Source organism: Urocitellus parryii, chromosome 14 (assembly GCF_045843805.1).
Source record: "Urocitellus parryii isolate mUroPar1 chromosome 14, mUroPar1.hap1, whole genome shotgun sequence".
Classification (NCBI taxonomy): domain Eukaryota; kingdom Metazoa; phylum Chordata; class Mammalia; order Rodentia; family Sciuridae; genus Urocitellus; species Urocitellus parryii.
Genome location: NC_135544.1, coordinates 54157538 through 54181460, shown reverse-complemented (window position 1 = coordinate 54181460; position 23923 = coordinate 54157538). Strand labels below are relative to the sequence as shown.

Here is a 23923-nt window from a genome sequence, read left to right as displayed (position 1 = left end):
AATAATGGCTCATAGTACCCTCCCTGGTCATAGAGTCTCACATTTCCCCTGTTTTTCAAGGTGCGTTTGATAGTTCTCTTCATTCAATGCAATGAAAGGCAATTCTAAAATGGACATCAATTGGCCTTTTCTTGTACGTGTTCCCCTCTCGCTCAATCTGGCCCCTCTTTGGCTTCCTTTTCCCTCTCCCTGGCGAGCGCCGGCCCTCCCAGCACGCTGGTCAGCTCCTCTCCCCTGCGCGCTCTCAGCCCCGCCCACGCGGAGCCCGAGTCACGAGGCTGGGGGGCGGTGAGCCGCGAAGGGGGCGGAGCCAAGATGGATCTCCGCAGCGCGCCTGGGCGGAGCCTGGTGCGCGGGCCGCCCTAGTATATCTGCGCCTGCGCGGCGCTGCTGTGGGGCCAGTCGGGACGGAGGAGACAAGATGGCGTTGCGGGCGGTGCGGGGGATTGTGAACGGGGCCGCACCCGAGCTACCCGTGTCCGCCAGTGGGCCCATGGCGGGATCTCGGGAGCAAGCGCTGGCAGTCAGTCGGAACTACCTCTCCCAGCCTCGCCTCAGTGAGTATTTGAAAGCAGCGGAGAAACAGTCTTCGCTTCTTCGCCTAGCCCTTTGCTCCCGCTCACCTGCTTAGCCAGCGGGCGGGGTGAATTTTTTCCCCCTCTCCAGAGACCCACAAGTGTGTCTCTAGGAGATTTGCGTGTGCTTGACATTTCCACGACTTACGTGGGCAGAGCGCAAGAGCACCAGCGGGAACTTTCCTGGGGTTGGTGGGCTCGTGGCTACTGCCCTTCCCTCTCCAGCCTGCCTGGGCTGGAGCATTCACTGGCACTTGCCTGTCCCTGAGGAGCCTCGTCTCTCCGATCTTAATCTTCTCCTGACCTGGTTTGAAGGTCTAGGGGTCGAGGGAACGCCCCTTCCCATCTCCTCCCCCTGGTGAGGACCTCAGGGCAGGTCGTAAGCTTCTGGGAAGGCGGACTGTGCAGTGCCTTCGCTGACGTGGTCAGGCCTTTGGTGGATGGAGGTCAGGCCCACAGCCAGAGGGAGATGTGTCTTGTTGGGTGGAGGGGCTGCTTCGCGGGAGAACACCTAGATACCAGAGAACCTTAGAGCTGAAAAGTACCCTGCAAGTCATCCAGTCCAGCCCTCTCATTTTACAGGTGAGAAGCCAAAGGTTCTGGGATGATAGGACTTGCCAGGCTTCAGACATCTCTAATTATTGACAGAGCAGGAGAATGAAAATCCAGGTTTCCTAATTCCCCTTGGGCTTTTTTTTTTTTTTTTTTTCTTCTGTCGTTGCCTCTTCAATTATTGACCAGTTAACCAAACTAGGTCGAGTGCAAGGTTCTTTGGGAAAGCCAAGCAGCTTTTCCCTTATCTAGCATATATGCATAGGCTTAAGTGTTGTGATTATAAAGGGCCTTAATAAATTAGGTTTAGGTAGATGGTTCAGCAGTTCCAAAAGAAATGGTTCTTGATTATTAAAGATAATAGTTGTTAACATCAGACCTCTTCAACAGCTTCCTTAGGGGATGAAATACTTTTTTAAAAAGCTTGGAAAAGTACCTGATGTTTCCCCAAATAACGAGACTGCATTTGTGCTGTTTAATTGCCAGCCTATCTATTTGTGGGTGGCTCATTGGTTAAAAAGAATTTCAGAGGAAGGGTTTTAGTGAAGCACTCTGCAGCCTGACTAATCCCATCCTGATCTGTCACTGGGTCATGTGATTGCACTGCAGCCTAAGGAAGAATCTGTAGATTGCTGAGATGGGCTTTTTACAGTGGAAATTGTTTAAATCAGGAATGCCTGTGGGGGGTTATATGAGCTGAGGTAAATGTTTGAGAAATTGATAGATGTTGCATTCTTAAATAAACCTTGGCAAAGTGTACCTAGGAACTGCCAATTCTCTTATGAATTGCATTCGTATGCTTTGCTTTGGGCAGAACAGATAGACATTAATGGTGCCTCTAGAAAAAGGTTTTAAGGGTACAGTCTTCAATGTCAATTCAGAATATGAACAAAAATAATAACATTGTTTAAAGAGCTCACATAATTTCTTCACATTTTGTATGTCAACCAATGGCTGAAGAACTTCCCCACAAAACTGTTGCAGCATCTTGCTTAAAATGGGACCTTTATAGGTCAGGGATCCATTTTGTATCTCTAGTACCTTCTACATTGCCTGACATAGAAGGTATTCTATAAATTCTTGTATAACTTGCATGTAAGCCCCTTGTTTTAATAATTTAATGGGTAAATTCTTAATATGGATGGAATCAGAGTAGGGAGTTACAATACCTAATTGTTCTGAACAGTTTCCCTTCCATATATGAGTCATTCTAAACATAAGTAATATATATGGGCTTGGAACTTCATTTGAATTTTTTTCCTATTTTGCCACATCTTTTTTGGTTCCAATTGGTGGTACTAGGAATTGAACCCATTTGTGCTCTGCCACTAAGTCACATCCCTTTTTGTTTTTTATTTTGAAACAGGACTTTACCAAATTGCTGAGGATTTCACCAAGTAGCTGAGGGTCTCTCATAGTTGCTAAGGCTAGCCTTGAATTTGCACTTGCAGTCCTGCTTAGCCTCCTGAGTTGCTGGGATTACAGGCCTACACCACCACACCCAGCTTAACGTCTTAATTTTTGTAATGAAAGATTGATGATGGTATCTAAGGTGGTTGTAGCTATTTAATATATGCTTTAATTTTTCTTTCTTTTTTTTTCTTTCTCATGCTAGAGATTGAACACAGGACCTTGCACATGCTTGACAAGCTCTTCACCACTAAGCTACACACACAGCCCCTAATATATGCCTTTTGAATGAAGGAATGGAATAGTATTGGCAGTTTCACTGTACAAATTAGATCCTGTTAAGAAACAAATTCAGGATTATAGGACTGTCAAAAAGAAATGGAAATATCTATTCAGCTTTGAAATTAGAAAATAATTTTGAAAACTTCAATTGAATTTCTTTTTTTTTTTTCAGTAGAATTTCTAAAGTCACAGGAAAAGAAGACTTTTCTGTTAATCCTTGAGAAAAATTCAATAATATACATAGAGCTTTTCAATGCTAAATATTTTTAATTTTGTGATCTCCATTTTTCTTGAGACCCTCAATCAACTAATCTTAAGTTTCTTACATCATGAAGCAGAGCTTGCCCCAGCAAAAGTCATAAAAGAATGTTTTGCTTGCTTTTTCTAGAACTTCTCTCTCAGGTGCCTACTGCTCAGAGTTAGTTTTATCTTCTTACACAATAGAAGATGATTGCTCTGAGTTTTTGTTTTGCTATTAAGGTGGAGCCTAAAAGACTAGGACTCTTATTATGCAATGGCTGTTGAGTTTTCTCTTTGAATGTGTGGCAATCATTAAAGGCATTCATATTCATAGTGTTGAACAATCTCTTATCAAGCAGAAGGAAGGGGATGTCATCTGAAATATATGTTCCTTAAAACCTTTGTGGATTTTGATTTTTCAGTATTTATCACGTGTGTTTCAGAACCAAAGATGTGGCTTTTTGGCTGTAAAATGTGTTAAGTATGTAATATAAGCATGTTTCTACTATATTGTTAGCTTTCTGATCATCCACCACACACTCACCTATGGACTCAAGTTCTTAGAAAATTTCTAAGAGAAGAGCGATTTTGATAAATAAAATAATTAATAATTAACCTTTTGAAGAGCAACTTAATGTTTTGACAGCTGTGCTTTGATATCTCTGCTTTGGACTATTTAATGGTAAAGGCGAGGAAGGCTGGATAATTGAGGGATAAAAGGTAGCAGCATCAGATGCGTTTTCTGCTTAGTTTTCTTGTAGTCCAAATATTAGGAATGTGTGATTTCCATATTTTTAAATTATAGTGGGGACTAAGGTAAAAAAAAATGCTATAGGGTCATAGAATACGAACTTTATAATTAATTAGTAAGCCTGGTTCCTCCACTTGGTAGCAGATTTCTTTGGGATTTTATTTCCTTAAGTGTAAAGTGAGATTGTATCAGCCTTGCTTATTTCACAATGTTTTGTGAAGGTAAAATCAGATAATCGATCTGAAAATGATCTGTAAAAGCATGACACTCTCCAAATACAAAGTTTGGTAGTTTTTTTTTTTTTTTTTACCTTGTTTGAGTTATAATATTTATTAGCTCAATTTTCACATATCAATTTAAACATGATTCACCTCTCGTTTGTACCAGAAGTGGCCTCCTCACATTTTTCATGATTTCTAGTGAGGGAAAACTGCTGCAGCATCTCCAGAGATATTCCATTCTCTGCTAGATTTCTTCCAGCAGCTGTGACTCCACTGGAGAAAGATTGTTTTGTAGTAATGACAGAATGTGGACAAAGGGAAATAATGCCTGGGGCAAAATAGTAAAAAAAATACCTACTTTTCTGAGCTAAAACTGCAGATTGGTGAAATTATTTGGGATGGTACTGGTATATAATTCTTGCAAATAAGTGCTAGAATGTACCCTGTCACACAAACAACCAACTTATTTCTGTTTTAGAATTTGTGTTGCAGTGGTTTAAAGACCAAATGGCTGGAGATTCAGATCCTTGGGCAAGTTTCTTAATTTCTCCAAGAATAATTTTTCTCTTCTAAAATGTGAAATAGTCGCTAACTCGGGTGTGTGATGGAGGTTAAATGAGAATTCCTGATAGGCACTCATTAGATGTGGCTTGGGTGTTGTTAATGTTCATCAAGTAACTTACAGGGTTTATTTGCACACTTTTTAATGTTGAAAATTTAGAAGACTCTTCTTTTGAGGAAGTAGAATCTCCTGTAGTAGAAGTCAGCTCCATTCACTGTTTCCAGGAAAAGCCATGACTAATGTTTCTTTTTCTTGGTCATGCTTTTTTGCTCCTGACTGGCAAAACTTCATAGTTTGGCATTAATTTGAATTTTAAACACAAGATTCCAATGCAGAGTTGTTGTAGAGTTTAGATTTTCAGAAAAGAGTCTATTTTGTTAAAAATTAAAGAGAATTTTAAGAACTTGAGGGATTTTAATGATGTATTTTATTCAGGACAGAGCTTTATAAAGCTTATCTCAAAGCTTCATTCCCTTTCATTCCACACTGTTTAAATGAAGGTTTTTAGAAGGTCTGTGTTTTTGCATTTTTTAAAAAATTGGGTTTCAAGAAGACATGTTTCTGATGAAGCTCACTTCCCGTTTCTTTATAGTAATTTTAGAAATTCATTGAAAAACAATGTTTGGAGTCTTTTAAATGAGAACAATAAGGAAGGTTTTCCTAAAAGTGATAGAAAATGCCACAAAAGGAATCTTTCTAATAATTATAAGGGAAATGAGTGATCCTCTTACGTTCTCATTCATTCAGGTATCTATTTTTCAACTTGTGATATGCAAGTTGAAAAAAACAAACAAAAATACCTCAATCAGGTTGGGGGCCTCTGTTGAGACCATTATGGTTACTGATCATTTGTAACACGGTGGAGGAATTGTGTTTGTAAATTTTAAAGCCCCTTGAGTGGACAGACTGGTTATAAAATGGTTTCCTCATTCTTGGGAGTTCATATTTGTGCCAGGAATCTCTGTCCAAGTTCATTTGAAGACCTCAAATCAAGCAAGTGAAAAAATTCCTAATTGCTTAACAGCTTCATATAAATTGTTTCAGACTTTGTAATAATTTTCTTCTAAAATTTATGTCATGTATTTTTTAACTGTTTTGATTATGAAACTTAGTGAATTCTGAAGATTTCTGTTTGAGTTCCCTTGTCCTAAACGTTCCTTTTTTTTTTTCCCCTTTGGTGCTGGGGATTGAACCCAGGGACTTGAGCATGCGAGGCAAGCAAGCTGCCAACTGAGCTATATTCCCAGCTCTCTAAATGTTCTTTTTTATACCTAATCTCTTTTGCTAGGAAGAATGACTATCTTCTTTCTAAAAATGAAGGATATGGGTAATACCTTACAGAGTAACAGTTTATTTTTAGGGAATACTTGGCTGTGAATTATCAGTCTCCAACCTGGTAGTAATATTTGACTTTTTTTTTTTTTTTTAAGATTACTTATCTTAATTGACCCCTAGCATTTTATCCCATTGCTCATTATCTGTTTCTCAGGCTCTTTTCAATATTTTTTATGATTTTACTTTACGGAATACATTTTCTTGCTTTTGTGAATTTTGTTGCTTCTGCTTTAGGTTAAGATTCCTTTTCCTTCCTGACCTACTTAGTTAAGTGCCACCTCCTCTATAAAGCTTTTCCTTTTCTCTCTAAGATAGGAACTTTATTATTCTGTTTTTGCTGTGCTCCCAGGAATCCTCTGCAAGCCTCAGTTAGTACCCTTATCTCAGAACCTTATCTCATCACATTGAAATTCCCCTCCCTGCATGAAAACTCAACTTCTAAAGGCAGGCAGCCTCTGTACCTGTTTTTGTATGGGATGCTTAGAACAGTGGCTCAGCCAGTAAGATTCAAAATATTTTTGATGAGGGTATATTATGAAAAATAGTAAGGCATATTTTACAAATTCATTTTGTTAAAAAAATTGTGTAGCTGTTCAGTGTTCCATATTATAATAGATGGAATAAAGTAGAAGTTTTTTTGGTAGTAATAGAGAAGGTAATTTAGGCTCTTGTGCTCTTGACTAAAGTTGACTCTTCTGTGTTTCTTTTCAGCATACAAGACAGTTTCAGGAGTCAATGGTCCACTGGTGATCTTAGATCAAGTTAAGGTAATCCACTGTCTGTTATGATCAAGTCATTTATGTATTTAAAAGTGTGGTGTTAAGTACTATTCCATATACTTTAGATTTTGTTATGATTTTAAAGCTATCCTGTGGTTTGAATGTCAGTATTATATAGGAAACAAATTAGAGACCAAAAGTCAGAACACTGGATTTCAGTACTAGTTAGTATAGGTTCTGTTTGTTTCTGTGAGTTCATCATCTGCAAATTGCGGGGAGGAATCCCCAATCCTACTCAATAGTTTTATTAGATAGAAAGAAAACCAGCAATAGTATTTATGAGTATGTTTTATAACCTTTAGGATATTATACAGTTACATGGTATCTTATATTTTATAGTTATTTTAATAATATTTATCTTATTTCTACTAAATTTTAAGCTGTTGAGTAAGCTTTGCTACTTTTAGAGCCTGATATTGGTTTTGAAGTAATGAATATATAAGAACAGATTACTCAATAGTGACTATAACCTAAAACAAAGAATAGGGTATACTTATTCAGTTTGTTGTAAAAATCTTTGGGTATGTTGGATTTTTACCTATAAGTAAAAATTATAAACACTGTTAGCTTAGAAAGTGAGGCATAGACTACAGTTTAGTTGGATGTCTCAGGCTATGCTTCCTGCCTGACCTCTGTGATCAGAATGTTCTCAGAAAGTAATTTATATACCTGTTGTTTAGAAGAGTAATTCTACATTAGTTGTTCTTGGGGTGGGTCAGGGGAGAACACATGATTACCACTTTATTGACAGGCTAATGATGGTTGTATGTTTGGCCTGTGGTCCCCATGGAAGCAGAAAATAAAGTGAGAAGCATTTCTTATAAAAAAGGGCAAAGTTTGTGGTTTCTTAAGCTTATCATTAAAATAATATTTTTGTGTATGGCAAGATATCTTTACAAATAAATCTTGAAATTAACCCTAGCAAGTTCACCTTCTGGCCACGGTTTCATACTAGTCTACAAATTAGGCAAAGTCTCGACATATTGATCTCAGGATGTATAAGACTTACAAGTGCCTGTTAATGTTTTATTTAAAAAAAAATAAGAGATTACACTTTCATTTTTGAGGAAAACATTAAGAAGCTTTATTTCTGTATCTCTTTTCGTACATTATTTGCTAAATAAATTTTGGCTAATATTTTTAATATATGCATTTTTATATTAGTTTATTATTGAAAAGCAGCTCATCAAATATTTAGGTTTCAATTGTGTTAAGATCTGAGCTCAGCCTTCCCCTGGTGGAAAATAAGAATAGTGTAGAAGAGAAGCAGATGTAGCAGAAATACTAAGAGTGTGTTGGTAAGTGCTGTCAAGGGTGATTGAGGAGGATGTGAGAATCAGTAATAGAAAGGACTTAGAAAACATCTCTGTGAAGTAATTTTAAGAGAACTAAAAAGTTTGTTACTCTGAAGTATAGCTCTTATTGAGGAAAAACTGGTAAAGAAATTTTTTTGTTTTAAAAGATAGTTCCATACCATAAAATTTGGAATGATTTTTTTTTTCCTCTTGATTTGGTTTGGTTTTTAGTTTTTGGCTTTAATTGCATACACATATGCTTAAGGAGCAGATAATTATATGGATTCTGTCTGGATAGAAGATGGAGAGCTACTCTCCAATTTATTGTAGCATATATTAAATTCTAAAACCAGAGAATGGGTAGTGTTAGCACAGATTCCAGAATTCTTGATAAAATGTACTCCTGTCAGATAGTAGCAAAAATACCTATGTTAAAAAAGCAGTAAAATTATGACAAAGTAGTGTTGATCCCAGTAAACCAGGTTGATTTCATATTAGAAAATATATCAGTTTAAAAGCAAACATTTGACAAAACTAGAAAAAAGTTATATTCTTCAATAAATACAGAAAAAGTATCTGGTAAAGTTAACTCATTTTATTATAAAAGGAAGCCTCTTAATAAGGAATAGAACAAATTAGCCTCTTTCCAGGTATCCACCACCTAGCAGACAGCATCCTTAAGGAGACTCTAGAAACATTGCCAGTTAAATCAGTGAAAGGAACTCTACTCTAACCCTGTTCTCGGTACTTCACTTCTGACACCAAATGTGTGGGTTTTTACCCCACAACAGTTCATGTCAGTTTTCCAACGACACCTACTGGGTGTCCTATAATTTAACTCAGTTCTGACTCTAACTGCAGACCCACAAGTTAAGGGCTTAGTTTTATAAGACTGCCTCTCTTCAGATGCCAGTCACAAATATTGGGTACCTAGATTATCCACAGCTACCTTCTGATTTGACTGTAAATTAGAGGTTCTCTTGTCACATCTCAAAACAGTTTACTGTTACTGAGCTATACAAAGGATACAAATGAACAACCAGATGAAGAGATACATAGGGTGAGGTCCCGAAGGGTCCTGAGCACAAGAACTTCTGTCCCTATGAAGCCGGGGTTGCCACCCTCTCGGCACATACATGCATTCTCCACCAACTCTGTGAAGCTCTTTAAACCCCTTCAGTTAGGATTTTTGTGGAGACTATTACATAGTGTGATTAATTGCATGGTGATTACATCAGTCTCCAGTCTCTCTCCCCTGCTCAAAGGACAGAGGATGAGGTGAAAGTTAAAATCCTCTAATGATGAGCTTGGTTCTCCTGACAACCACCTCATCCCCTCATCCTTAGGGGCTTTCCAAAAGTCTTCACCCTAAGGTGCACTTGGGTATGATTGAAAGAGGTGCCTTATGCCTTCCTCATAGAAATAGAAAAAGCAGTCATGAAATTCATCTGGAAAAATATGAGACCCAGAATAGCTAAAGCAGTCATTAGCAGGAAGAGTGAAGCAGGTGGCATCACAATACCAGACCTTAAACTATCCTACAGAGCAATAGTAACAAAAACAGCATGGTATTGGCACCAAAACAGACTGCTAGACCAATGGTACAAAATAAAGGACACAAACACTAACCCACAAAATTACAATTATCTTATATTAGACAAAGGTGCCAAAAACATGCATTGGAGAAAAGATAGCCTTTTCAATAAATGGTGCTGGGAAAACTGGAAATCCATGTGCAACAAAATGAAATTAAACCACTATCTCTCACCATGACAAAACTCAACTCAAAGTGGATCAAAGACCTAGGAATTAAACTGATAGAAGAAAAAAAGTAGACCCTAATCTTCATCATGTGGGATTAGGGCCCAATTTCCTTAATAAGAATGGGATGGATTCAAACTAAAAAGTTAAAACAAAAGAAACAATCTGTGAGGTGAACAGAGAGCCTACATCTTGGGAGCAAATTTTTACCCCTCACACATCAGATAGAGCACTAATCTCTAGGGTATATAAAGAACTCAAAAAGCTAAGCACCGAAAAAACAAATAACCCAATCAACAAATGGGCCAAGGACCTGAACAGACACTTAACAGAAGAGGATATACAGTCAATCAACAAATATATGAAAAAACGCTCATCATCTCTAGCAATCGGAGAAATGCAAATCAGAACTACACTAAGATATCATCTCACTCCAGTCAGAATGGCAGCTATTATGAAGACAAACAACAATAAGTGTTGGCAAAGATATGGGGAAAAAGGTACACTCATACATTGTTGGTGGGACTGCAAATTGGTGTAGCCAATATGGAAAGCAGTATGGAGATTCTTTGGAAATCTGGGAATGGAACCACCATTTGACCCAGCTATCCCTCTCCTTGGTCTATACCCAAAGGACTTAAAAACAGGATAGTACAGGAACACAGCCACATCAATGTTTATAGAAGCACATTTCACAATAGCTAAACTGTGGTGCCAAACTAGATTCCCTTCAGTAGATGAATGGATAAAAACAAATGTGGCATATATACACAATGGAATATTACTCAGCAATAAAAGAGAATAAAATCATGGCATTTGCAGGTAAATGGATGGAGTTGGAGAAGATAATGCTAAGTGGAGTTAGCCAATCCCAAAAGAACAAATGCTGAATGTTTTCTCTGATATAAGGAGGCTGACTCATAGTGGGGTAGGGAGAGGGATCATGGGAGGAAAAGACGAACTCTAGATAGGGCAGAGGGGTGGGAGGGGAAGGGATGGGGCAGGGGATTAGCAATGATGGTGGAATGTGATGGACATCATTATCCAAAGTACATGTATGAAGACATGAATTGATGTGAACATACTTTATATACAAACAAAGATATGAAAAATTGTGTTCTGTATGTGTAATAAGAATTGTGATGCATTCCACTGTCATATATTTAAAAAAAGTAAAAGCAATTATAAAGGGGGGTGCCAAATGAAAGATGCTCCTTTTACCTTTATTGCTCCTATCACTTAGGAAATTACAAGGGTTTTAGTAGCTCTGGCCAGGAATAGTACTAAGACCATACATATATTTCTTTTTATATCACAATATCAGAGTCAGGAGCTAGGTGAGGATGCATTGTCTCTATCACCATCCATCTTTTGTGCTTGACACTTAGTAATGCTGCAGGGCAGAGAAATTAGAATATAATAGGATTGGAAAGGCAACAACTATAGCTATTTCTTGAAGTGATTAAACAGAAACCCCAAGTCATTAAGTGGCAAATGATTAGAAATGATGGTATAGAATAGCTTTTGGGTTCAGGAGCAGTCTTCACAAGTCTGTAGTGTCCTGTAACTAATTATTTAGAGAAAATTATAAAGCAGTTGAAAGACCATGAAAGTATGCAGAATGGAATATTACTCATCCTTAAAGAAGAATGAAATTATGGCATTTGCAGGTAAATGGATGAAGCTGGAGAAAATTATGCTAAGCAAAATAAGCCAAACCCCAAAAAACAAAAGGTTGAATATTTTCTCAGATAAGCGGATGCTGATCCATGATGAGGGCTGGGGGTGCGAAGGAACTTTGGATTGTGCAGAGGGGAATGAGAGGAGGGGAGGATGTGTGGGGATGGAAGGATGATGGAGTGAGATGGACATATTCACCCTATGTAAATATACCAGTGTGACTCCACACCATGTTCAACCAGAGGAAGGAGAAATTGTGCTCCCATTTGTGTACCATGTGTCAAAATGCATTCAACTGTCGTGTATAACTAACTAGAACAAATTAAAAAAATGGGGGGGGGAAAGAACTCAGAATGCAAAGATGATGTTTTCTCTGTCCAACAACTGTAAGTTTTGAGGATTTCCTAAGGGGGAAGGGAGACCAGGAAAGAAATTAATATTCTGCTTATTTTGAATGATTCCATGTATTTTGAGTGAATGAACTCAAAATACTAAAGGTGTTGATGCTACCCAGGTTGCACAATCAGAAGTAAACTATTGAGTGTAGGATTTGAAACAGGTATAAGCAATCAGTGGGGGAAAAATAAAGAGCCCCCAAACCAGCTGTCTTCACAGCTGAGATGTCAGCTTGGTAGCTGAGACGTTGAGAAGCCATGGGAGACAACTTGTGCTAGTTATAATATTGTTGAAACATTCATTTCCCATATGAAAAATAAGAAAAATAAAGTAAAAATTGATGCCGAAAATAAACCTGGATCAATTAAAGGCATAAAAATGAAACAAGCCTATTAGAAGACAACATTGAGGCTGGGGATGTGGCTCAAGTGGTAGCATGCCCACCTAGCAGGCGTGAGGAACTGGGTTCGATTCTCAGCACCACATAAAAATAAAATGAAGACATTGTGACTACCTAAAACTAAAAAATAAATATTTTTAAAAAATCTTTAAAAAAAAAAAAGATAACATTGAGGACCTTTTTTTTTTTTAATAGTTGTAGATGGACAGCATGCCTTTCTATACTCTCAAACATGTGTACAGAAGAAAAGCAATACATTTAACTTGCATGTTTTCATGGGTATAAAACTGTTCTTTACCCTAAATTGTATTTGCTGGCATTTTTCAATGGTGTGTGTTATAAGGACTTAAACTCTGGAGGATGCTATGAATTCTTACAAAGCTAAGTGTTGGAGGATGGAAGGGTTGCACATGCTATGGTAGAGATGACATACAGAGTTATTTAGGGAGCTTTTAAAATGTTGGTTATTGGTCCTTTGTTTATTCCCATTTAGTTTCCCAGATATGCTGAGATTGTCCACTTGACATTACCCGATGGCACGAAGAGAAGTGGGCAGGTTCTAGAAGTTAGTGGTTCCAAAGCAGTGGTTCAGGTAAGCATCCTAATCAAAAACACATAGGGGTCAGGGGTGGATGTGCATGCCTGTAATCATAGCAGTTTGGGAGGCTGAGGTAGGAGGATAGTAAGTTCTAGATCAACCTCAACGATTTAGCAAAACTCTGTCTCAAAAAGAGCTCTGGGGTGTAGTTCCGCATTAGAGTGCCCCTGGTTTAGTCTCCAGTACCAAAAACAGAAAACACAAAGGAAATACAACTTGTTTTTTTCTTCAGAGAGTATCTTTAGAGATTGATTACTGGCGGCTGCAGGAGAAGAATATTCATGTTTTATTGATTTTTAAATGGAAAAAATAAAAATCGTCACACCAAAGGAGAGAAAAAGTAGGATTCACTGATGATGATATGAAATCAAATGATGTCTGAGTCAGTTTTAAATTATCTCTAGTTTTAGTATTATCTGATAATAAAGATAAACAGTTTTCTCAAATAAAATACTCCCCTAAAATATGTAGGGGTTGGCAAAATTTCTGTAAGGAGTACAGAGAAATTTTTTGAGGCTTTATGGACACCGGAAGTTCTTTAATTTTCTTTCTTTTGTTCTTTTATTCCTTCTTTCAATAATTCTTTTTTTTTTTTTTAATGTTACAAATAAACAAACAATACTAGCTTGCTTGTGGCATTTGATTTGCAAGACTCTTGGTCTAGTAAGTACCCGTGATCCAAATTGCTTTTACCCTTCTGATTAATTCTCTTTCTTGATAGGTATTTGAAGGGACTTCAGGTATAGATGCCAAGAAAACGTCCTGTGAGTTTACTGGAGATATTCTCCGAACACCAGTGTCTGAGGATATGCTTGGTAAATGGACATCGTTATTCATTCTGAGCAGAGATCTGTTTCTCTGAAAAATATTTCCTAAAACTCTTAAAAAATACTATTTGGAAGTCAAGGTGTTCTCTGCATTGCCTCACTATGTTTTACAGGCCGGGTGTTCAATGGGTCAGGAAAACCCATCGACAGAGGTCCTTCTGTACTGGCTGAAGACTTCCTCGACATCATGGGTAGGGGCACTAAATGGATTTCTTGTTTGGGGGAAATAACCTCTGTCTGTCTGGTACCTGAGAGTGGTTTTGGTGTATTTTGAGGGAGTAACCAATGTTGTAAATTATGCAGATATTTTATTTATTAATAAATTGATTTTTCCTAGAAATTGTCTTCAAATTTTTAATGTAGTATCAGTATCATAAGATATTATAAAAATCTTATTAGGGCAGGTCTGAATGTTCATAATAAAATCATGGCTGTGAAATTAGGACTTCTCTCTTGTTTGCTATACTTTTATTTCACTTTAGGAACCTCACTATTGCTGTATGTTTTGTGAGTGTCTACAGAGGACTAAAGGAAAAAAAATATTTCAGATTTCAAAAATAACATTGTTTTAAGAGTAGGAGTAAATGTTTTCTGGGTTTTTTGAGCTTTTTATTTTAGTTCAATTTGATATATGCTTCCATTTATGAATAATTTGTAGACATACTAAAATTTCCCCTTTTGGAATACATTAGGTCAGCCCATCAATCCTCAGTGTCGAATCTACCCAGAAGAGATGATTCAGACTGGTATTTCTGCCATAGATGGCATGAACAGTATAGCTCGGGGCCAGAAAATTCCAATCTTCTCTGCTGCTGGGTTACCACACAATGAGGTGAGAATTAGGGTCTGTTTGGTGTGAAATTTATAGGGAAGAATTTCCAAATGTATCATTTATTGAGAAACCTAATAAATACACAATACTGTTGTTTATGTAGTCCATTTACATCAACTGATCCACTTGTGGATCTTTGCAACAATTACAAAATAGTTTTGTTGAGTAAAGCCACTAAAATATTTCCAGTTTCATTAATAACACAGTTGTTAGGATAATAATTATTTTGCTGTAGAAATTTTATTTTAGAATTCAACTTGGTTCTTTTAATCTTCATCAGATTGCAGCTCAAATCTGTCGCCAGGCTGGTTTGGTAAAGAAATCCAAAGATGTGGTGGATTACTGTGAGGAAAATTTTGCCATTGTATTTGCTGCTATGGGTGTAAGTATGAAGTTTTTCTGCGTTAGTATAATATGTGGAGTTAACTGCTTGTGTTGCTAGATCAATGTTGTAAACTACACATAAAGCTGACTTTATCTCTGAGTAGAGAACTTAAACAGCTTGTCACTGTGACCAAATTGAGAATTAAAGTTTAGTATTTGACTTGAAACTTAAAAGACTATTTTTCCTGCACAAAGCTGCTCTTGGTTGACTTTTGGGAAAATTTTTTGGGTACCTTAAATTTCAAGAGAAGAAACAATTCAGATCTATAGCTTGGCCTTCATCAGTAATAAATGTTGAGAGTGTTTATCTTCCCAGCACTGATGAAGTCATTGCTATTTAGGTAAACATGGAAACTGCCCGGTTCTTCAAATCTGACTTTGAAGAAAATGGCTCAATGGACAATGTCTGCCTCTTTTTGAACTTGGCTAATGACCCAACGTAAGTAAATGGAGCTATTTCTTTCTGTTTGCCCAGACTGAGGGTCAGAATGTTACCAGGAAAGCCTATGAATATAGGAATGAAGTAACCCTATATTCAGATACCAGCCCTGCTTCTTGGGAGTTATTTGGCTTTGGGCAAATTACCTAGACTCTGAAGTTCATAAAAATGTGATAAATAATACTACTCTCACAGTGTGTACATGTTAAATGGGGTCATATTTTTTTATATTATCTAGCACATAATTGATACTCAAGTGACTTGTTCTTGGGAAATTTGTCTTCCATTTTTTTCCTTTGTTTCTTTTCTTACCACTCCCTCTTAATTTTGAGAATCCATGTAGCTCTGAGAAATTATGGGGCATTTATAAAATGATCAACTTAACTTTGTAGCACTAAGTAGTTCTTATATTTTAAATACACAGAACAGCCTTAATAATTTTTAAAGTCACAATTGCTTTATTGCCCTTGATTTATTGAACACTTTAGAAGGGAAACATACTGTTGTCTAGAATTGTTTTGGTTTTTCTGGCCTTTTATTTTGAGTGACCTGTGGATTATTTTTCCTTTTAGTATTGAACGAATAATCACTCCTCGCCTGGCCCTGACCACAGCTGAGTTCCTGGCGTACCAGTGTGAGAAGCATGTGTTGGTTATCCTTACAGACATGAGCTCTTATGCCGAGGCCCTTCGAGAGGTAACTTTTTCTTTTTCTTCTTATTTCCTCTATTAAACAAAATGGTGAATTTTCAGGGTTGTCTTAACTATAGGCTTCTGTAGATTAATTTTCTTAATCATATTTTAAGCTAATTGCTTATTTATTAATAGAATAAAGTACTTAGGAAAATACAACTTCTTTTCTGTCAGTGTGGTAGAAATGTTAGAGGGCGAGATTAAATTATTAGCCTGCTTAACACACTGTCATCTCTGTGAGCTAAGAACTGTCTGTAAAACAGTAAATAAGCTCTTCATTCAGTTACTCTCCCGGAAGTTCCATTTATCTACACGTTAGCTCTTTTCAGAATTCTATTTTTAATGATGGTAGTATTTATTTAAATAAGTAGTTTAGCAACACTTTCTTTGGAACTTTTTCCCTTTAGAAAATCAAATGCCGAGCATGGTGGCACACACCTGTAATCCCAGCAGCTCGGGAGGCTGAGGCAAGAGGATCGATAGGGTTCAAAGCCAGCCTCGGCAAAAGTGAGGGCTAAGCAATTCTGTGAGACCCTGTCTCTAAATAAAATACAAAAATAGGGCTGGGGATGTGGTTCAGTGGTCAAGTGCCTCTGAGTTCAGTCCCAGGGTACCAAAAATGTTTAATTTGGAATGATATTAAGATTCTTATCACCCAGAAATTTTGGGGTATCCTAATACAAGTTACTGAAATTTTTGGTAAGCATTCTTGTTGCAGAATAATTTGATTGATGATCTTAGTAGATTTTTCCAGCTCATCACTTTAAGAGATAGTATTTAAAATAAATAGGATGAGATTTTTGAATTTTAATTTGGCATATTCAAACAAACATGTTCTAACCAAGCTTTGCTTTTTATATTCTGGTATGTGATATTTTCCTTAACTGCCTGTCAGGTTTCAGCAGCCAGGGAAGAGGTCCCTGGTCGACGAGGTTTCCCAGGCTACATGTACACAGATTTAGCCACAATATATGAGCGCGCTGGTCGAGTGGAAGGTCGAAATGGCTCTATTACTCAAATCCCTATTCTTACCATGCCCAATGATGGTGAGTTCTTGGTCTTTGGGTCACAGCAGACCTAATTGTTACAAGGACTTTGATTCTAAACCAGAAGACCATCTACCTTGTTGAGTTGGAATTCTTTTGTGAGTTTATCCTCTCAGAGTTTGCCATAACTAGTTAGTTATTTGAACCGAATTACTCACGATCATCATTATTTTTGTGGAAGAAAAGCTTCTTTGTAATTTGAATTTTAAGGTTTTATTAGTTATAGTTTGCCGGGGCACTGTTTTAGATGTAAGGAATTTAAGAATTTCTGGTTTCTGCTAAATGTAAATACTCAGTCTAGTTGGGGATGTTTCTTATGTATATGTGCTCGAGTAATGTAAGGTAGTTTATGTTAAATACCACATAAAGAGCACAGATGTAAAGACTACAAGACTCGAGACAGAACTTTTTCAACCAAGGGCTGATGGGCAGTGGCTTTTTTGCACTGTGCCTGTGAAAGCATCCAGGGCAGCACCTGCCCAAGTGTATGCTCAGGGTGACCCCTAGGTTGACATTGTTGAGAATTCCCCTCTGTTGTCTTTTTTGAGATATTTTCAGAAATAATAATAGCTCACTATAATTGAGCACTGTTCTGGATCTTTTAAAATATTCATTCATTGGGTTATCATAGCAACTTAGAAGCAGATCTGAGGCACAGAGAGGTAATTTGTCATGGATAAGAAGTAGAACATTTACAATCTAGACAGTCTAAATTCATAATTCACGCCAATTGATACACTGTACTTCCTCTGACATGAAAATAATTTTTCCAAAGTAGTAACTAGGGCTGGGGATGTTAGGGCTCAGTTGTTAGAGTGCTTGCCTCACATGCACAAGGTCCTGGGTTCAATCCCCAGTACCACCAAAAAAAAAAAAAAAAAAAAAAGCCAAAGGAGTAACTAAAAATGGCTTTATTTGGTTCAGCAGATTTAGAAGTGTATGGCTCTGTGTGACCATTTCAGCACTGCCTGAGAAGCACTGCCTCCTCATCTAGTACCCTCTTGTTTGTGTAGCCAAATGCCACATGTCTGTCTAAGGTAGCTTATGGACTAAGAGTATTCTGTCAGTATACATAAAGTTGCCACATTTCTGAATGATAACTTGGTGTTTAAAATGGAATTTTATTTATACATTGAGGGGAAAGCACATAACTAGAAGAGAGAGTACTTTTTTTTATGAGGTCAGCCCGTTTACCTTGTAGTGCCAACACAGCTGAACTATTGTAACCAAACAAATTAAATGGTATAATATGTAGCCCCTAGACACATTTGGCTCTATTTAGGCTAATAAAAAATAAATACAATTTGAAGTTAAGCTCTTCAGTTTCATTAGCTGCACTCTGGGTGTTCAGGATCACATTTGGCTAGTGGATATAATACTAACACAGGTACAGAACATTCCATCATAGAAAGTTGGTCGGTGTGGCATTCCTGGGTGATGCGGATTAGCTTCCTGTGGTCTGGTGATATGAGGTCGCCACATGCTTAACACTATGTATGTCTTCCTCTGACAGATATCACTCACCCCATCCCTGACCTGACGGGGTATATTACAGAGGGGCAGATCTATGTGGATAGACAGCTGCACAACAGACAGGTATCTGACACTTAAAAGTTCTGTGATGCTTATGGAGCCACTCACTTGCAGTGATTTAGATTTTGTTATTAAGAACTATTTTACTTAGCAAGTGTCAACTTGAATTGCTTTTAACATGGCCATAAAGTTGTCATTTCTGGAACTACAGTTCTGGTGTGGGCAAAGTACCAGAATTAAGAATTGCCATCTTTCTTTATTATACCTTAAAATGGAGTCAGTTGCCTCAAAGAACTTTAGGGGGTATTATATTCCATTAAGGTATAAGATCTGCCAATCTTGTTATTAATAGGAAAATAATAGTTGATAATTCTGTAGTAATACTGGCTTCTAAAGTCCTTTTAGGTAGAACTATTGTTAAACTTTTAATTTTGGATTTTTTGGGTTTTTTTTTTTGAGTCAGTTTGGAAGACTGTTTAGACTTGATGTGGTAGTGCCAAGCATATATTGAAAATTTAGTTTTTCAAAACAGTCTTGTACTGTTTTAAATTTTTCAAGTTTTTGGACTTAAGTATTAGGCCAGAAAGTGTTTCTTGCCAGGTGTGGTGGCAAACACCTGTAATCCCAGTGGCTCGGGAGGCTGAGGCAGGAGCATCATAAGGTCAAAGCCAGCCTCAGCAAAAGTGAGGCACTAAGCAACTCAGTGAGACCCTGTCTCTGAATAAAATACAAAATAGCTCTGGGGATGTGGCTCATTGGTTGAGTTTCCCTGAGATCAATCCCTAGTACCCCGAGTACCCCCAAAACAAGTGTTTTTTTACTACCATTTCTTTCCAGGAAGATATTAGAACCCATCTTATAAACAAATGCAGCAGTTTTTGTAATTTTGGGATAATAGTTTCACATTCTTCTTTACTTTACCATAGAACTTGAATTTCATACTTAAATATTTAGTTATTTTTTTCCTCCCGTTCTACCCAAGATTTACCCACCTATTAATGTACTGCCCTCGCTCTCACGGTTAATGAAGTCTGCTATTGGAGAAGGTATGACCAGAAAGGATCACGCCGACGTATCTAACCAGCTGGTACGTATGTTCTGAGGATGGTGTTTAAAAGAAACAAGTGCCTTTCTCAGTCCATTCCTTTCGGCTGTTCTATTCCTCTTCTTTCTCTCATCACTTTTCTTCTTCTTGTCCAAGTAGGATTTTTAGTACTAAACTTTCATAAAGTATGTAATCATTAATTTGAACCCAAATGATATTTTTCTCATAAAGATAGATGTTAATAATCAATATTAAAACCACCAAGCTTGAAATCCATGTCCAGTGCTATAAAAGTAATTAAAAAAAAAAAAAAACACAAGCACATGGTCATTTTAATTTTTAATACTAGAGTATCCCTGAAAGGATACTTTATCATGTTTCTAGCTTAGCATGGTAAGCACCAGACCACTGAGGGGTACAGTGTGGTATACTCTTGGAAGTCCTTCGTTTCAAAAGTCACATGAGTTTATTAAAGTAGAAATGATAAGCCTTTGATGTTACAAATGTTTTTCTTGAATGAAACTTGGAGATGGATTTCTCTGTATTTTAACTGAGTTCTTTTTCAGATGCTATATAAAAAGGGCATTGGCATACTGAGGAAGTATATTTTTGTAGAGTATAGTAGTATCTGTGCATTGCATGCCTGAAGGCTTCTTTGAGAGAATATAATGAAGTCCTTTTGATACTTTCACATGAGCTTCATGTGAATTGTGTGTGCAATCCTGTGTGTCCTTGTGAGAGAGCTGCAGCAGTACACATGTGCATGCCATGTCTGTTCACACGAGCTCTCTCCTCAGTACGCCTGCTACGCTATTGGGAAGGATGTGCAAGCCATGAAAGCTGTGGTGGGAGAGGAAGCCCTTACCTCAGATGATCTTCTTTACTTGGAATTTCTGCAGAAGTTTGAGAGAAACTTTATTACTCAGGGTAAGATTACTGTTTTCTTAAAAACATAAAAGACCTTTTGTAGTTTTTAAGACCCATTCTCAGAGAATTTACACTGGTCTCTACACAATTTTCCCTCTTATTAGAGAAATTCTTCCAAGGACCTGCGTATCTTTCTTTGCCTTAACCTTCTGGCTCCTTCTCCTCTGCCATCTAAATATCTTGAGAGGATCTTAACTTGTTTATCCAGTTATTTATTTTTTCTTTATTCATTTTTTTAATCTTCTGCTTCTTGGTTGCTAATACTTGAAAAAACTCAGGTTACTTTTCTGTGTTTTTTTCCTCCCCCTTAAGCATAGACTTTTCACTCTGCTGTGGCTTCTGAATTGCTGTGTATGATCCTTACCCACTTTTTATTTAGGAATGCCATTGTTGTCATGGCACCATCCCCTCAAGCCCAGTAGGACCAGAGTCAAAGGTTTTCCTGAGTGACCTCCTGTGTGTCCTCCTCCTGGTGCCATGCCTGCTATTCCACGCTCAGTAACTGGCCGTTCTTCTTAACCTTCCTTGGCTCTCCAGGAATTGAATATTTGCTAACTTGTCTTGTTCTCTCTTTAAACATCAGATCCATTTCTGTTTTCATTCCCATTACAATATCTTAGTCTGGTATTTCTCAAACTTTGATTTGCTTTTGAAGCAACTGGGAATCTTGTGAAAATGCAGATTCTGATTCAGTAGTTGTGGGTGAGGCTAGAGTGACGTCCTGGGTGACGTTGAAGCTGCATGTTTCTGGCTAGCCACCCTGACACCAAGGCCCTAGACCAAAGTTTTGACCATATCCTTGGGCATTCTCCCTGACTCAAAGGTAAATCTATTGGTTGTCCCACTACTAAAAAACCTATAGTGAGTTTTCTTATTTAATGTATGGGTTTTTAGGCTGTTTACCTGGTCCCTCCCCTGTTCCTGGTAATGCTAGAAATACTCCGTTTTTGGTAATTACAGTAGGTGTATTACTGTTGAAATAATGCCTCAAAGGATACATGTGGGATTTGTGCCCTCTTCTCCTTAAACATTATTCATATTAAAATTCCCAAACATAAATAATCATTGAGAGTTTTATTTCCTTAATGCGGAACCTTGATAACTGAGAAGATCTCTAGAGACAGGAATCCAGAACCCTAGCCACTCTTGATTTTTTGGTTGAAGAATGAGATTTATTTGGGGGATAGGGGTGATTCTGCTATTAAAAATAACAACTCTGAAATCCACTGACCTGTTTGAGTATTTGGGTGCTTGATTGCCATTTTTAGTGTCTGTATTCGTCTTGCTCAAATTCAACCATTTCTCCTGTGTTCTGACTCTTTTCTGACTCATCTCTGGACACAGCACTGGATCTGGTTTCCATTTTTCAAGCATTCTACCCAAATGTTCAAGGTTTAGCTCAAATTGCTGTCCCCAGACACACACACTAGGCTTCCCATTGTCTCTCACCAATGGTCCCCCCTCTTCCCCGTGGTACTTTGTGCTCTTGTCTCCACACTTACTCTCATTCAGTCTTGAGAGTCCTGACCTGTTTCCTTTCCTGTATTATGCCCACATGGCCTGCTAGTCATTTAACAGAATAAGTATTGGATAGCACTAATGAATTGGAAGTAGGAAGGATCTTGCCATTAATTCAGTGTCAATTTTTTCAGGTCCTTATGAAAACCGCACAGTTTATGAGACTTTGGACATTGGCTGGCAGCTGCTCCGAATCTTCCCCAAAGAAATGCTGAAGCGAATCCCCCAGAGCACCCTGAGCGAATTTTACCCTCGAGACTCTGCAAAGCACTAGCTGCTGCTGCTCTTGCTACTGTGGTGTGAACCTCTTGTGAAGTACTGGCTCCGTCTTCTTGATTCCTTTCGCACTCCTCCATCTCCACCTCTGTGTGGGAGTTTACCTGTTACCCTGTAATTAAAAGCAAAGAATAGGTAACATTGTGCCAGTGTTGCAATGTCTTAAACTGCTAACAGACTTCAAAATATCCCTGTTCAGAAAACCTGATCTTCAGTGCTTTGTTTAAAGTAGCTGCAGGGATGGAGGTGAAGTTTCTTATTGATGTATGTATTTGTACATAGTGGTGTAGTTGCCTAATAATGTTCTCATTGTGTGGGTCTCTCAGACCTGACCCCTCAGCCCCCTCAAGAGAATCCCTATCTGGAGCTAAATGCTTTGGTCTCAGAATTAGTAGCAAGATCAGGTCTGGAAGAAGTCTCCTTTCAAAAGAGTCATTTTCTTCTGGGTCATTGGTGTGCCTGTGGGTCTGTGCTCTGCTCTAAGCAGATGGCTTTTACTGTCCACCTGCTCTTTCCTGTGTAATGAAAAGATCAACAAAAGGCGTATCCTTTTCTCTCAGCACCTCTGAGTTCGGATTCCCTTTGAGTAACACGCAGAATCATGCCCCTTTGCACAGCGGCATTCATCTGGTTGTGGTGAGATGCCTTCCTTGGGGATCCCTACTGGGTTTCTATGCAAAGAAAATCACATAATTAAAACCACTAGTGGAGTTGTTGTTTGGAAAGAGCTGGGGTACAATAAAAGAGGAAGAAATAAAGAGCCGTAGCCCTTCTGCATGCTGACATGCCAATAGGGGTTTAAGTTTCTGTAGAGTTTAGCAGATACTAAGACAAGGTGGGGTGGGGAGCTCTCAGGTTTGTGGATATTACAGACTGTTTGGGAGCAGCCTTTGTTCCCCTGTTGGCCCTGCTTTCTGACCCAGCTCTGCCTTTTCAGGATGGTCTTGTGGCACAGGTGGTGGAGTTTCGTGCACTCCTGCTCTTTCCTGGGTGAGCCCTGAGCTTGCTTTTGTGCCATGTCTGCTGTTTGTTCGTGTTCTGTGTTACCCAGGTGCAGTAGTGACTTCCTACTCTATGCATTCCATCTTTCCAGTTGTGTAAAGGTCTTCACTTTTTTCTCTGAGGGGTGGGGGTGGGGAGACTGAGCATGATTATATTTTAATGTAGAAAATGTGACATCTGGATATAAAATGAAAATAAATGTTAAATTAAATGGATGTTACCTACAGTGACTCTGTATCTTCTCACCAGCAAAGTAATGGCAATAAGCAAATAGATGATGCGTCTCTTCAGTTCACAATTCTAATCACCATAACCCCCTGTGTTACAGGGACATGATCCATGTTTTATACCCTTGTGTCTTGCTGGCTGCCCTTTCGCACCTCTCTGGTGATCGCTCCCACAGCAACTGTAGTGTGATTCCTGGTTGAGTTTCCACAGTTACAATGTCTTTGTTTCAGACATTTTCTAGACTCTACATGCCATGAATGAAGTGGGGGGGGGGTGTGGGGGAGTGATAAGTAGAAAGTGAAGTACATCTTGAATCAAGCCAGAACCGCTTCACGTA

The 23923-nt window shown here is 38.1% G+C and overlaps 1 protein-coding gene across 1 annotated transcript; it reads left to right on the top strand.

The window, feature by feature from the left end:
- The first annotated feature begins 407 nt into the window (after window positions 1–407).
- Atp6v1b2 (ATPase H+ transporting V1 subunit B2) lies at window positions 408–23550 on the top strand. The gene is made up of 14 exons (XM_026397530.2): window positions 408–557; window positions 6640–6695; window positions 12733–12831; window positions 13559–13652; window positions 13778–13855; window positions 14357–14496; window positions 14777–14878; window positions 15222–15319; window positions 15892–16015; window positions 16907–17057; window positions 18571–18653; window positions 19573–19677; window positions 20433–20562; window positions 22215–23550. The coding sequence occupies exons 1-14, from the start codon at window positions 422–424 to the stop codon at window positions 22352–22354; spliced, it is 1536 nt and encodes a 511-aa protein (XP_026253315.1). The 5' UTR covers window positions 408–421; the 3' UTR covers window positions 22355–23550.
- The last annotated feature ends 373 nt before the right edge of the window (window positions 23551–23923 follow it).

Coding starts and splice junctions, on each gene's coding strand:
- Atp6v1b2 (XM_026397530.2), top strand. CDS start 422: ATGGCGTTGCGGGCGGTGCGGGGGATTGTGAACGGGGCCGCACCCGAG. Junction 13,653..13,777: donor AGTGTCTGAGGATATGCTTG/GTAAATGGACAT, acceptor TATGTTTTACAG/GCCGGGTGTTCAATGGGTCA. Junction 13,856..14,356: donor AGACTTCCTCGACATCATGG/GTAGGGGCACTA, acceptor GGAATACATTAG/GTCAGCCCATCAATCCTCAG.